A 13,815-nucleotide genomic window follows, 5' to 3' on the forward strand; every position below is an offset into this window, starting at 1 on the left:
TGATGAGATTGAGAGCCTCACCCACGAATTGCTGAATGCTGATATATCCGCACATTGATTGACGGAAATGAAAAGGCACGAAACAGAGGAAGTGGTTACTCTGGGGGGCAAAAGGCGTGGTGGGTGGGGCCGAATGAACCAAATGTACCAATCAAAATGAGTAAGGCAGTTAAGTTTTGCCAACTGAAACATTCGCACTCTAATCATATACCCCCACCAACACTGCATACCTCCCTTCCTAAACGTATAAAAGAAACAGTTTGATGGTATTTTTTGTTTTTTTTTTTCTAAATAAAAATTTACATTTCAATAAACATTTACTATGAATTTTTAAAATGACTCCTGATAAAATTAGAGTTTTCACTCATGAGACAAAACATTAATATAGAGTTGCTTAATTGAAACAGTATATGTAATTTAACTAACTTTCTCTCAAATGAAATGAAACGCGAGGAGAACATGTTATACTGCAATACTGCATCCTCTTTTTCTGTTTTCCCTGCCAACACAATTGATGCACCACTCTGAGATTTATCAGGCCTCAGAATTGGAGTTAGGGGTTAGGAGCTATGCACTTAATCTTCGATACCATACAATATTAGTCAGCAGTACTCATTTCATATAACAAGCATTTTATTTTTATCTACAGATTTTCGCCTCTATGCACAAGCCACAGCTTCCTGAAGGATTTTAGAGCTCCTATTGGATTGCCTGAAAGCCTTCATTGGACTCGGAAAGTTCCATCCCCTTCTCTTCCTCGCTCCTCTGATTTCTCCAACGCCGCCGGAAACTGCCACCGACCTCGACTTCATCAGTGTTGCCATTTTTCCGTCCACACTCTTCTCATCGTCTTCCCCCACGACACTCTGACAATTCTGCTCTGGCACTCCGTTCCGATTGCTCTTCGGTGGCTTGAACATCGACCAAAACCACCTCGTCGACCGGCTTCTGGTCAGACCGGGAACATCTTTCACCGCGGCGCCGTCACAATCCAACTCTCCGTCTCCCGCGGGGAACCTCGACCTCGAACGGAGAAACGGAATCGCAACGGACCGTGATCTTTTCAGTCCTCCGGCGACGTCACCTGCGAGGGAGGATCGAGAAACGGAAGCAAAGGCGGAGAAGGAGGGAGAGGAGGAGGTAGCGGCGGCGGAGCAGGAACATGGCCGGACGTGGGCGCAGTCAGGGCAGAGAGTAGCGAGGCGGTCGCGAAGGCAGGTGGGGCAAATTCCTGTACGGCGTCGTTTCGATGGATGCTTGGGACACTTCCAGACCTCTTCCTCATCCAGGTAAAACCCCATCACCGCTTATTGGTTTCAACTTTCGCACGAAGAAAATTTGCCCCGTGATTTGGATTTGTTGCTCTACCCGCGGCCGAAGGTTTATATAGAGGAAGGTGGGATGGCGGGGCAGGAAGAAAACAAATTGAGTTAACCATGGTTAATGTGGGCCCAACTCGGGTTAGGAGGAACGGTCAGCGTAGAATGGTTAAAAACTAGACAACGCATTTCGGTTCATTATTTAATTTAAATCATATTAGTTTATATTTTGCATGTTTAATTTTCTTCTTTTGTGGGAAGAATGCTCACTCTTGGATGAAAACAACTAAAAGTCTAAATTGAATTATTAATTAAGGAATTGACCAAACATCTTGATTCAGAGATCGTTCTCGCAAAGTCCAGGGGGATTAATTATTGAAATTAAGAAAATAAATTACTCAAATTTCGTATATTTTAGCTTAAAAATTTTAAAAAGGATGAGTTCAAATTATAATATCAAATTAAGCATTATGAAAATTGATATTTTTGAAAAATAATAATGAATGTGTGGAATTTTTTTAATACTATTTAATATAAGAATAAATAAAATTATGATTTTAAAAATCGTATCATGTAAAATTTCTAGTATATAAATGCTGATATTGAATTTCGAGTTAAAATCTTTTCCAGAATAAAAAATTGGAGTTAAAAATTAGAAAAGTGAAAAGGATGGTTGAAATTGAAACTTGAAAGTTGAGGGGTTGTTGAGTAGTTGGGAAAATGACGGAATGAGTTTAGTCCTTTTTTTTTCAAAAAAAAAATGAATACAGATGTCGCAAGTCACCGATGAGTATTAAATATAATCGCTTTGTTAATAAAAATTCAAACTTTAATTCATCATATTTTAAAATATTAAATTTTTATGTTGGATTTAACCCTGTTAATAGTTGTCCATTTTTGTTATTTTTCTTAGGCACAACACGATTCAAATAAGCATTTATTTTTTCTAACAGAAAAGGCCCAATTCTATTGATCTTATTTGTTCAAGTGAACAATAAATAATAAAGGAGAAATTGTAATGATGTTAAAACAAAAGATAAATGAAAAATTGTAATAATTCACTAATGAGCACATAATTACATAATTTAACTAGTAAGGAGTTATGCTGGCTCAATCAATAATTTCAACTTTAAATTTTGAGTATGTAATTGTGTTAAATACTTATTAGCTTTATCATAATGTCATTCTACCCGAATTATGTCAATAAATAATGAATATATATATATATATATATATATATAAAAGAAATTGTAATAGTCCACGATCAAGGGCTTTGAATGGTACATCAAAGTCCAAGATAAAAGCGATATTGGCGCCAGAATTGTTTGACTCAGCACCACGTTTTTATTCGGGGGCTGCCTTGCTGAAAACAATAAAAATGACAAGAAGAATAGGCCCATGCAGTATGGGCCATACTACATAAACTGTTTGAGGTTGAGGCTCATTGGGCCTTGTAGTAAAGAAATTAAACGTAGGCCCACATCAATGTTTGGGCTCACCAAAAGACAAGTGCTATGGCTCTTTGATTTTGAGTCCAGTTTATTCTCTCTAGATCACATATTTGATTTGGGGAGCCTAGTCGGGCCTGTACATGGCAAGTGCTTTTAGGCCTGTATCTAATATGTGGACTCACTGAAACAGACATGAGACGCCTCGGACTTAGAATAATTTCTGATTTAAATTTTAATTCTACATCTAAAAGAACGAAAGCAGATCAGACTCGTCAAATTAAAAAAGAAAAAACTACGTCTCTAATAATGATTTCTGGCAGCTTCTCTGTTCTCTCTATCTAAATCACCTGATTAAATTCAAGTATTTAATATTTTAAACCTATTAATAGAGTAAAAAAAGTTTAACTAATTTAAAATATATATTAAATTAAAGTTGAGTCTGAAAACTTCGCAGTTGTAATGAAAAACTCAATTCGTTGGTTATCTAGATTCTTCATTCTACTTGTGAATGGGAGCATTAGTAGATCTAAATCTAATCTGCTGAAATTGTCTTTTCGGCTCAGGACCAAAAGAGAAAATTAATAATAATCACGTGGTATTTCCAATTTTGAACTTCTTCAATAGCCATCCTATAAAGTAAGCTTTTAAAAGCAGTCATTGAAGGAAGTGGAATCATGTTTTGAGAAGTGTTATATATAGAAGGACTCCTTGCTCAACAGTTATCATTAAAAAAATCCATCAAATATGAGTTATCACGCGTGACTCTTTGCAGTTTCTGTGAGACAATACTTCAAATAACCGTCAATTATATACACATTTGGTGGTTATTTGAAAATAATAAACATATCCGTCAAATAATTTTGGTAATAAGTGGGTATGTGTGAATAAATATATAATGGAATCAAAGTTCATGAGAGAAATCTATTCCCTTAGATCCCAAAATTACATAAGAATAGTAACATTGATGGCTTTGACGTTGAAGCTTGTGTATATATGTTCTTTGATCATTCCATGCATCCTATATATAAAGTCATCATCTCTTAATGCTTTGAAAAAGAAAGCTCCCATTTTTGTCATTTCAAGTATGCCAGAGACGGGGTTAAATACGTGGAGGAGGGATTTTTAAAAAAAAAAGAAAAGAAAAAAAAAAGGAGAAAGAAGTAGGAAGAGGTGAGAAAGTTGTGGTGGAAAGAGCTGCAAGTTGCAGAGTGGGGTCCTAGTCATGAGTGACGATGACATGTTATGTAATATCTCAACTCAACTCCAACCCACATTCGCTGAATCATGCCCCCAATCCGATCATGATCCTATCTTTCTTAAGATCACCCATATCTCCTTCTACTTTCACTTTCCCTTTCACTGTTCCTCTCTCCGTCACTCTTCTCCTCTCAATCTATCAATTATTTACTAACCTCATGTCTCCCCTAATGATATTTAACTATCAAATCTTGTATTATAACTAAAATCCCTTCTTGTACCTATCAGATTGCACATCAGCATTTTGTATCTCATTTTTTTTAAAAAAATCTATATAATTGTCATTAGCAATTTAATGTTTTGAGATTTAACTGCGATTTTTTCTTTATTGTTTTCTCACGAATTTATAATTTAAATATAGCTGTCTCTGATCTCTACTTAAAAAAAAAAAAAAAAGTCATTCACTGCAGAGCCAACCCTGCAGCCCTTACACTCAAACAATTTATAGAGCAGAATTCAATATAATTTAAAATGTAAGGTAAAAAGGTGAAAATAGCAATTTGTTTAGTTTGATCTGTAAGTAGCCTAAAATCTAACCTTTAAAAAAAAAAATTATTCGGTGAAGAGGATGATCGATGCAGCAAGCGGTTGATTCGAAGGAGAAGGATTTAGGAGGCCGAGTGTCTTTCACACTGCTTCACCTTTTTGGATTTTATGAGAGTGGATAGAGTCTCTGATCTCTTTTCACACCCCCTTACTTTTTTCCATTAATTAATTAATCCTCTCTCACCAACATTCCCCTCTTCTTCTCGCTCACTATTTCAACTCCTCCGTATGCTCCACAAAATTAATCAACCTCTTCGCTAATTAATCTCGCTGCTTCCATTAATTACACGTGCTATGTCATTCTATTCTGATGTTGAAATTTCATCCCAAAAACAAATTAAAGGCTGCATTGTGTTTTCATCATAACCATGCTATTTTTTTCGTCTTGCCTTAATTTCTAAATTGGATAAGAAAAGTAGTTCAGCTAAACTAGTTTGGTGGTTTCTTGGCTAATTATTTTTCTTTTGGTAAGATGTAGTTGTTTTTGTTTGGTTTATTTGTATACTCACATGAATGTATTGCATTTGTTGTGGCTTGATTAATATAATAAATTTTCATACATGAAATAAATAATTATTGAATTAACGTTTATGTGCTTATTCATCCACTCAATATTGCTAGCTGGTCAAATTAGATTCATTTTTAAATGATTTATTGTCTGGCAGATGTTTCGCCGCCACGATTCTGGATTGTTGGAAATCAATACTAAACATCGCTCTCCTTCATCCATCAAACTGTTTTTGCTCTTTATCGTTCTTCCCCTGTTTTTTCTTTCTTGAGATTATATATGTTGATCAATTGTAGCTCCCTGAGCAATAAAATTAATTACTTAACTTTTTAAAATGAAAATTTCATGCTATTTTTCCGAGGATAAAAGGTTTTGATTTAAAATCGAGTTTAATATTTTTTTTGTCTTCCTTCTCTTTATTTGTTATATATATTTAAAAAAATAAAATATGTGAAACACATCTCCGAATGAGTCCTTTACTCTCTCGCATTTGTATATGGAGACCATATTACTTGACGAACATCCTAGCTCCAGGCAAAAAACTTTTAAGAAATTGGCAAGAGATGGAGAACGAATTGATATTTTATTATCCTAAATAATAATCGATCATAGGATATTATTTCTCATGGAGCCTGTTCATGATTAATTTATATTTCTTTAAAAAATCCAAAATAAAAAATAAAACACTTTTAATTTCTAACTTAAAAAAGAAAAACTACTGTTTGAAATTCCATCTAAATCATTTGATCTCATCTTATCGGAGAAAAGATAGCAGGTATGATTTGAATAATGATAATTGGTAGGTCCAAAAACAAAAGCAATTGCAACACTTCATTTGGAAGGTGGGGCCATGAAACTCAAAACGACGTAGTGTAGAGGGTCAACGCACATGAGGAGTCAATGGCCAAAAGTCTGGGTCAATCGGGATGTGCAAGTGAAGGGTTTCATCGTAGAGTAGCATCCTTTTGACCTTTACATGTACGCCGTTTAAATTTCAACCCTCATCCGCTTTCACTGCTTTTCTCTCTCCACTTTAATGATCATCTTTATAAACCTCATTCATTAAATATTTATAGCCCCTCACAACATGACATTCATCACAGCACGAGAATCAAGATAATAAACAAACAAACAAAATATTTCTTGTTAGATCCAAAAAATTTCCAGTGGGTCAGGTCCACAAAGCATTTAAAGTTCAATAATGCACTCCAATAGTCAGTGGCTAAGGTTAATTAGTACTACAAATCCAATTCTTCCTTCAAAGCAGCGGATGAAAATTCTGTGATATTTCCGGAGAGACCTGTCGTGCAGGGCTCCGAAATTACGAGAAAAGTGCAGGTGAGGCAGTACTGTAAATGCAGCTCTCATAATTGTGTCCTCCGCGTGGAGACCGAGCTCGATCGATCATTACGTCTCGTCAAACTACTTTTCAATTCATTAGTAATCTTTTTGCTCAACTTGGAACGCTGTCTCCACAAACGACTAAAATAGAAAGTGTCTTATACATTAATCGTCTTCTACAAGACAAAAAACAAGATACCAAATAATGCAGCGTGCAGGGAAGTGTATCAGAATACGATATGGTGAAAGCACTGTTTATTGTTAATTATAAGGAGATCCAGGTACGGATTTTCTTCGGGCGAGTTTAATGGCAACAAAGTCATACTCCATAATTCATTATTTTAATCTAATTTTGATGATCAACTTTAATTAAAAGACCTTGTTCAAGCGTGTCCGCTGGTTCTTGTTTCATAGTGAACAAGCATGATTAAGCAGATAGGGCAAGCAAGGGGAGGCCTGGACCACCCTAGAAATATATAAATATCTCTGGCGATTCCCACTTACTACCACAAAATTAATTAAGCGCCTAACTTCGTATATAATGACAAACTAATCAAGTCAGTGCTTATCCGCTGATTGTTACAAATAAATAATTAAAAAATGATGAAGAAGAAAACAATAGAATGTGTTGCTGGAGCGAGTCTCGTCACCGAAGGGAAAAGGAGTAGGTTTTCAGGGGTTGCTTTTTGAGTTTACATGAGAACTAAGAAATTAAAGAAATTAAAGAAGAAATGAATGGAGTGAAAAGTTGGAGACGTGTATAGTTTCCGTGAAGTTGAATGTGAAATTAAAGGCAAGGGATGGGACGAGAAGGCGTTGAACAAAGTTGCGGGTTTTGTTGACAAATGATGCAACGAGCCTTTTTCATTGGTGAAGCCTTGAGCTTCATAGGATTTGCCGTCACCGTACTCCAATTTTTCTTTTCATTTTTTCATTCTTCCCCTTAAAATATTTTAATAAAACTTGCTATATTTTGTGTGCATATATAGCTATATGAGTGGCATAGAAAATTAACCCCTAAATTGCAATTTTCATTCTTCCCCTTATAATATTTGAATAAATGAGTAAATTAATATTTAAATTATAGATTTAAAAGCATTTAAAATTTTAAACTCATCTTTTATGTAACATTCCTCTTCAACTCTTGAAAAGGATTCAATTTGATCCTTCCTTTCAACAAAAGTTAATTTTAATAATCACTTGACCAGAAAATAATAGAAAAGGACATAAAAAATAGTAAAAAATTGTAATTTTTTGTTCTTTTTAGTCATTATTTGTAATTTTGGGTTTTATGCTATAATTTTTGAGACTTTTTTTTTATCATTTTTTGTTTAATAACTATCAAAATTAATTTTTATTAACAACAGGAATTAACTTGTATCATTTTTTAAAAATTAAAGAGAAATATGACACAAAATATAAGTTTAAGGTCTTGAACACTTCTAGACCTATAACTCAAGGGTTAATTTATTTATTTTCACCAAGCTCATTTAATCTTACATGACAATATATATATAATGTAACCCAAGATTCTAAACTTTCATCTTATAATATAACGATGTGTTGTTAGTTTTTGAATGGCATTCGCTATTTTGCTAATATCATTTGTTAATTTGATATAGTTAATTATAAATTGTGAGCTTTAAAAATTTATATATTTTATAAGTTCTCATTCATTAATTAACATTTAAATGTCGTTAAAATAATATATTCATATAGGTAATAAAATTAGTTCCAAACTACTTATTTCTTATAATATAACAGTGCATTGTTATTTTAAATTTTTTTTGTCATGTCAAAGCCTGAATAAATTATTATTAATCGTGAATGAGTTATTATTAAAATTTAAATGGCTTGTTGTCCATACAGGATGAATACTTATTCCATTAAAATGTTGTCAGTTTTTCTAACTTGTTAAGCACGACTTGGTTGTTATTGTCAAAATTTGAATAAATACTTGTTAATGAATGACTACTACTTATATAATTAAGCTCATTCTATCAGTTTTTCTAATTTCTTAAAGCTTAAATAGATTGTTAATTTCAAATGATTTATTGTCAAAACTCAAAAGAATATTTGTTATTGATAACTGACAACATGGGTCTCATGGAACAAGTATTCACTTTGTATAAACAACAAGTCATTCAATTTTGATAACAACCCATTCATGATTAACAAGTAACATTAGAAGTATAATATTAATTAGTAAAATAACAAGTTTCATTTAATAATTAAAAAATGCTATTTGAATTTTAACAACAATCTATTCGTAATTAACAATTCATTTGAGTTTTATCAAGATAGAAAAACTAATTTTAAAATTGACAATACACCATTATGTTATAAGAAACAAGTTGTTTGGAACTAAAATTAATTATCTATATGAACATGTTATTTTAATGACATTTAAATGTCAATTAACAAATAAAAACTTGTAAAATTCATGAATTTTTAAAGCTCCTGATTTTATAATTTACTATGTCATATTAACAAGTAATATTAATAAAATAGTAAATGTCATTTAAGAATTAACAACATATCATTATGTTGTAACATGAAAGTGGTTTAAAATCTTGTATTACATATATATATATATATATATATTGTCATATAAGATTAAACGGGTATGGTGAAACTTTTAGGTGTCTAAGGGTTCATTGAATCAAATTCTACTTGGCCATTTTGAATCATATTGTCATTTGATCTTGCAATAATATTTCAGAATGTTTTGGTCGGTGATTAATATTATTAAACCCTTTTAGCATTTCATGAATGATATTTTCCTGAAGAACTTTTTCTTCGGCAAATTAAAATTTGAATGCAATCATATCTAGATTCCCACGGTGAGTGATAATATAAATTTTTATATTGAAGGATTTGTAGTGTCATCAAGACATCAACAATATTTAGAAAATAATAATAATAATAATAATAATAATAATAATAATGACGACTTCTTTGTTGAGCATTTATTAACAAAAGAATTTTTCCTTGCCCAAATAACTACCATTGCGTGTCTTCTTTGAACTTTTGCATCCCTACTTGAATTTTTCTTGCGGCTAGCAAGTTATGGAGGCGAAAGATCAAAAATTGACGAAAGAGAATATTGAATTGGAGAGTGGCTGTTACCTTTTGTTTCATTAAAATCATATTTATTTTCTTTAAGTAGACAGATTTCTTTTCTTTTACATTTTCAATGTATGTGATTTGATTATGATTGACTTGTAATTTTATATTGAGCATAGTTTGTTATTTTACCTAGATTAACCTTGCCACATTTTTTGTAATTATTGTCATTAATTGTAAATTGAATTTTTCCTACTTTGTTTCCCATTATATTTTCATGTTTTTGTTTTGTATAAACTCTCTTGTACGGACTGGAAGCGCAAAACTATCTAGGGGTAATTCTCTCTCTTATAATTCTACTCCTGTCTTTTCTATCACACAGCATCAAACCAAATCTTTATTTCTTGTAATTCACACGTGCTTTGATGCCTAGAATTGGATATCTAAATTGTACTCTCTGTTTTTTTTTTTTTTTTGCACGCAGTTGCCAGTTCTATAAACAACATTTCGTCCCAATAGTTATATATTTCTATCTGGCTTTTTTTTTTTTATTGAAGCAATCCTATTTCCTATTTGATAAATTGTTGGTACTAAATATGGACTGGACACATCTTTTAACTACCATTATGTGTATAAGTAGCCAAATTGATGTATCTGACTTATGAATAGTATTATAACTTGAGATACAAATTAAAGTTTTGGTTTAAAGCCTAACCATGTTTGGATATAGATAAATAGTAAATAATTATTAAACAAAGAGGGGGCATTGTATTCCCAGAAAAATTAGGCCAATAATTGAGAATCTTTGGCTAAAATAAATTGTAGTATGTTTTCACGGAGAGATTACTTGTGGAAGGAGCATTAATATGTGTAAGTGGGATTCAAATCTGAGAGTGAAGAAATGAAATATGAATGGACATTGTTTGGGAAATTGGAGAAGGCCAGCCAATGAGTCGACCTAACCTTAGTGCATGATTAGGGTTAGCTGGGGACAAGCCCGTGCACTCGCTTCCACTATTAGGTTTCAAATTATTTCATTAGTTGTAGATCAGCTCACATCACACCCCTCCTTACCTGTGCTTGTCCCTTTTCATCATTCCTCAATCGCCACTCCTTTGCTATACATTATACATATGCAGCTCACCCTGTCCATCATTGTATCCTCCATTGTTCCGCAACACCAGCATGCCATGTTGCTTTTATGTCTTTTAACATTTAAATCATCACTCCCTTGTGAACTTTGAAGAATGATGCTTCGAGCAAAACAAAATTTAGTTTAAATCATCCATGGCATTTAAACATGACCATCAACGTCATCATCAATCAGCTGAGTTTGAATTCATAATTAACTTTGCGAGATATGAATGGCATATTTGTCAATTGGATGGAATTCAGTACAGGATTTTATATTATTTGTTATAGATAATTCATAATTGAATAACTATAAAATAAAACTAATTTTTTAGGATTGAAAACTAAAATACAGTGAAGAATTCAATATTCAACTCCCATTGCTAGCAGTTGAGGAACCGAATTGCTCATGAAATTGAAACTGAGAGCCTTGAATATGATTGTCCGAGCATGCACATATATAATATACCGAGGACAAAAGCTGAATAGCTTGGCCAAATTGAGTGGCCGAAATTTTGATGAACTTAAATATTAAGAAACCAAGCAAGTTGGAACAGGACAAAGGATGGGAAGGAGCAGCCTCATGTAATGAGAAATGCACTGAAATAAACGAAAAGGCTAGCTATTAGTTTAGTTTGATAATACTGAGGGCGAAATTGGTGTGCCTAAACCGATGCCGCCATAAAGATATATTACATAGAAATGCGTTCATAATCACGAATCATATCTGAGATCGCAGGATTTAAATAATTATGGAAGCTGAGAATTAAATTAATAACAAAATTGATAAGACGAAAGAAGGGTGAGGAAAATGAAAGCGAAATATAAAGGAAAGAAGGAGGTGGATTCCTTGAACCCAACGCATCTGCTTGACCCGGCTTTGGAGCTGGGTCCGGAATTGGGTTTGGTTGTGGACTTTGTGCGGATAAGAACGGCCCCTCTCTTCCTACTTCTTCGCCTTCTTCTCTCCTCTGTCTTAAGACCATCATCTTCTACCGCCTCCTTCGTACATACCCTCTCTCTCTCTCTCCCCCTCACACCGTCTTCACTCTTCTAAAAGTTTCTGCTTATATTTGCTCTGAAAATCTCTTACATTCCTCATTACCTCATCAGACTCTGTCTCTTCTCTGTTCTTTCAAGCTGGCGATCGAACGCCAAGACACCTTTGTGAAGGAAATTAAGCCCAAGAACAGGAGAATCATGGTATTACTTAATACTTACCAGTGTTTGTCATTTTGTTTTCTGTGTTTCTCTTGTTGGGTCTGTGCTCGTGTTGGTGCCCTGTTTTGAAGTTTCTGGTTTATGGGTGTGATTCTGATTGTGAATTTCTGTTTTGATGGTTGATTTTGAAAAGGGTGCTGGAGGTCCTGGCGATGAGGACAACAGGTGGCCGCCATGGTTGAAGCCTCTGCTCAAAGAGAGCTTCTTTGTTCAATGCAAGTTACATGCCGATTCCCACAAGAGCGAATGCAATATGTATTGCTTGGACTGCATGAACGGTGCTCTCTGCTCTCTCTGCCTCGCCTTCCACAAAGACCATCGTGCCATTCAGGTTCGTTTCTCACTTTATAACTTCACTTTTTTCTCACATTCGTGGTTCATCTCTTCGTCTTCATTCATTCAGCTCTGTTTGTTATTATGATTTACTGTGCTGAATTCTTAACTGTCAGCCGTTTTCGGATTTTCCCTCCGCGGTCTGCATTCATTAGTTCATAATGAAACCGAGTGAAACTCGTGTTCTGTAACTCTCATTGATGGAAACCGAACTTCGATGTTTTTTGACAGATTAGGAGGTCTTCGTACCATGATGTGATTAGGGTCTCGGAGATTCAGAAGGTTTTAGACATAAGTGGCGTCCAGACCTACATTATCAACAGCGCGAGGGTAGTGTTCCTGAACGAGAGGCCTCAGCCTAGGCCTGGAAAGGGCGTCACCAACACCTGCGAAGTCTGTGAACGTAGTCTTCTCGATTCATACCGTTTCTGTTCTCTCGGCTGCAAGGTACCTAATTTGCACAATGCCTTTACAGTTTCAGTCACGGAATAAGAAAAGTGAACAATGTCTTTCTCTTGTTAAGCTGTCGTTGAACAAATTGGGAAAGAAACATTGAAAAAGCTTGCTTTTTGGAATCACTGGATCTGAACATGGTCTCTTTTTAACAGATCGTCGGGACTTCAAGCGATTTCCAGAAGAAGAAGAAGCAGTCAGCGGTAATGGCGACGGACTCGGAGGATTCGTACAGCAGCAGCAGCAGCCACGGCCGGCAGAAGTACGGCAAGTCTCAGGTTCAGAGCTTCACCCCGTCAACGCCGCCTCCGACTTCGGTGAATTACAGAACGGCCAAGAGAAGAAAGGGAATTCCCCACAGAGCCCCAATGGGAGGACTAATCATAGAATACTAAGAAAGTTTAGTATTTTAGGGTATTTACTACCAGGTCCTCGCGTAGATAAGTATTACATAGCAATACAAGTGACACGACGTCGTTTGATCAGCATCAGCAACCAACAATAGTCGAGCCTTTTGGGATCGAAGTGTGGGTAGCGGCTTCTAGCATTGTATATAGAAAGTGCAATAGGAAAGAGGAAAGGTTTAAGAAAGTAGAAAATAAGGCATGTATGGAAGAGTCGATGGTGATGTGAGAGAAAGAATGGCGTAGCAAAATAATAAGTAAAAGGTTCTTTCAGTGGAGCCTAGTATGATATGGAAAATAGTATTACATAGGATAGGCCTTGTGGAAGTTACTATACATAAGTTTTGGGATTGAGTTGTAAATACTAAATAGCACTCTTTTTAAAACAGGTGGACTGTTAATAATATATCGAATGCTAAATTAAGAAGTAAGAATTTTTATTAAATTTTGTATGTGTCTCCGGCCCCCGTGTTATTTGATGCAGTTATTTCTGCCCTTAAATGCAGATATGAATCGAGATTGTCCAAACAAATGCCATATCACTTCAAAATTATTGTTGAGTTCTGTCTGGGAGTCATACTTATACTCGTATTATGTTGCTGGAAAATTTTTCTTCTGAAAATTTCTTCCTGATTTGAATTACTTGAATTAAATTTTAATAACTTATATTGATTTTTTTGTTTATTTTGATACAAAATCTATACGAAAATTGATACTCTACTCGGCCAGTTCCCAAAAAATAAAAGGAAATTAAAAGGTGTGCAATCAAAATGTTTATTGGTATT

General features: G+C 34.3%; 2 protein-coding genes across 2 annotated transcripts; one reads left to right on the plus strand and one right to left on the minus strand.

The window, feature by feature from the left end:
• Nucleotides 1-343: 343 nt before the first annotated feature.
• LOC129311994 (uncharacterized) lies at nt 344-1,361 on the minus strand. The gene has a single exon (XM_054954531.1). The coding sequence runs from the start codon at nt 1,299-1,301 to the stop codon at nt 660-662; it is 642 nt and encodes a 213-aa protein (XP_054810506.1). The 5' UTR covers nt 1,302-1,361; the 3' UTR covers nt 344-659.
• Nucleotides 1,362-11,500: 10,139 nt separating this feature from the next.
• On the plus strand, nt 11,501-13,475 carry LOC129310608 (protein RGF1 INDUCIBLE TRANSCRIPTION FACTOR 1-like). The gene is made up of 4 exons (XM_054952502.1): nt 11,501-11,822; nt 11,974-12,171; nt 12,405-12,620; nt 12,782-13,475. The coding sequence occupies exons 1-4, from the start codon at nt 11,820-11,822 to the stop codon at nt 13,019-13,021; spliced, it is 657 nt and encodes a 218-aa protein (XP_054808477.1). The 5' UTR covers nt 11,501-11,819; the 3' UTR covers nt 13,022-13,475.
• The last annotated feature ends 340 nt before the right edge of the window (nt 13,476-13,815 follow it).

This window comes from Prosopis cineraria, unplaced genomic scaffold (genome assembly GCF_029017545.1).
Source record: "Prosopis cineraria cultivar Desert tree isolate PC_DT_omini unplaced genomic scaffold, ASM2901754v1 PC5, whole genome shotgun sequence".
Classification (NCBI taxonomy): domain Eukaryota; kingdom Viridiplantae; phylum Streptophyta; class Magnoliopsida; order Fabales; family Fabaceae; genus Prosopis; species Prosopis cineraria.

Bases quoted from the DNA above. Each gene is read 5' to 3' on its own strand.
- LOC129310608 (XM_054952502.1), top strand. The intron at 12,172-12,404 runs GTTCGTTTCTCA...GTTTTTTGACAG, and splicing joins AAGACCATCGTGCCATTCAG to ATTAGGAGGTCTTCGTACCA. The intron at 12,621-12,781 runs GTACCTAATTTG...TCTTTTTAACAG, and splicing joins TCTGTTCTCTCGGCTGCAAG to ATCGTCGGGACTTCAAGCGA.
- LOC129311994 (XM_054954531.1), bottom strand. From the start codon at position 1,301: ATGGGGTTTTACCTGGATGAGGAAGAGGTCTGGAAGTGTCCCAAGCAT.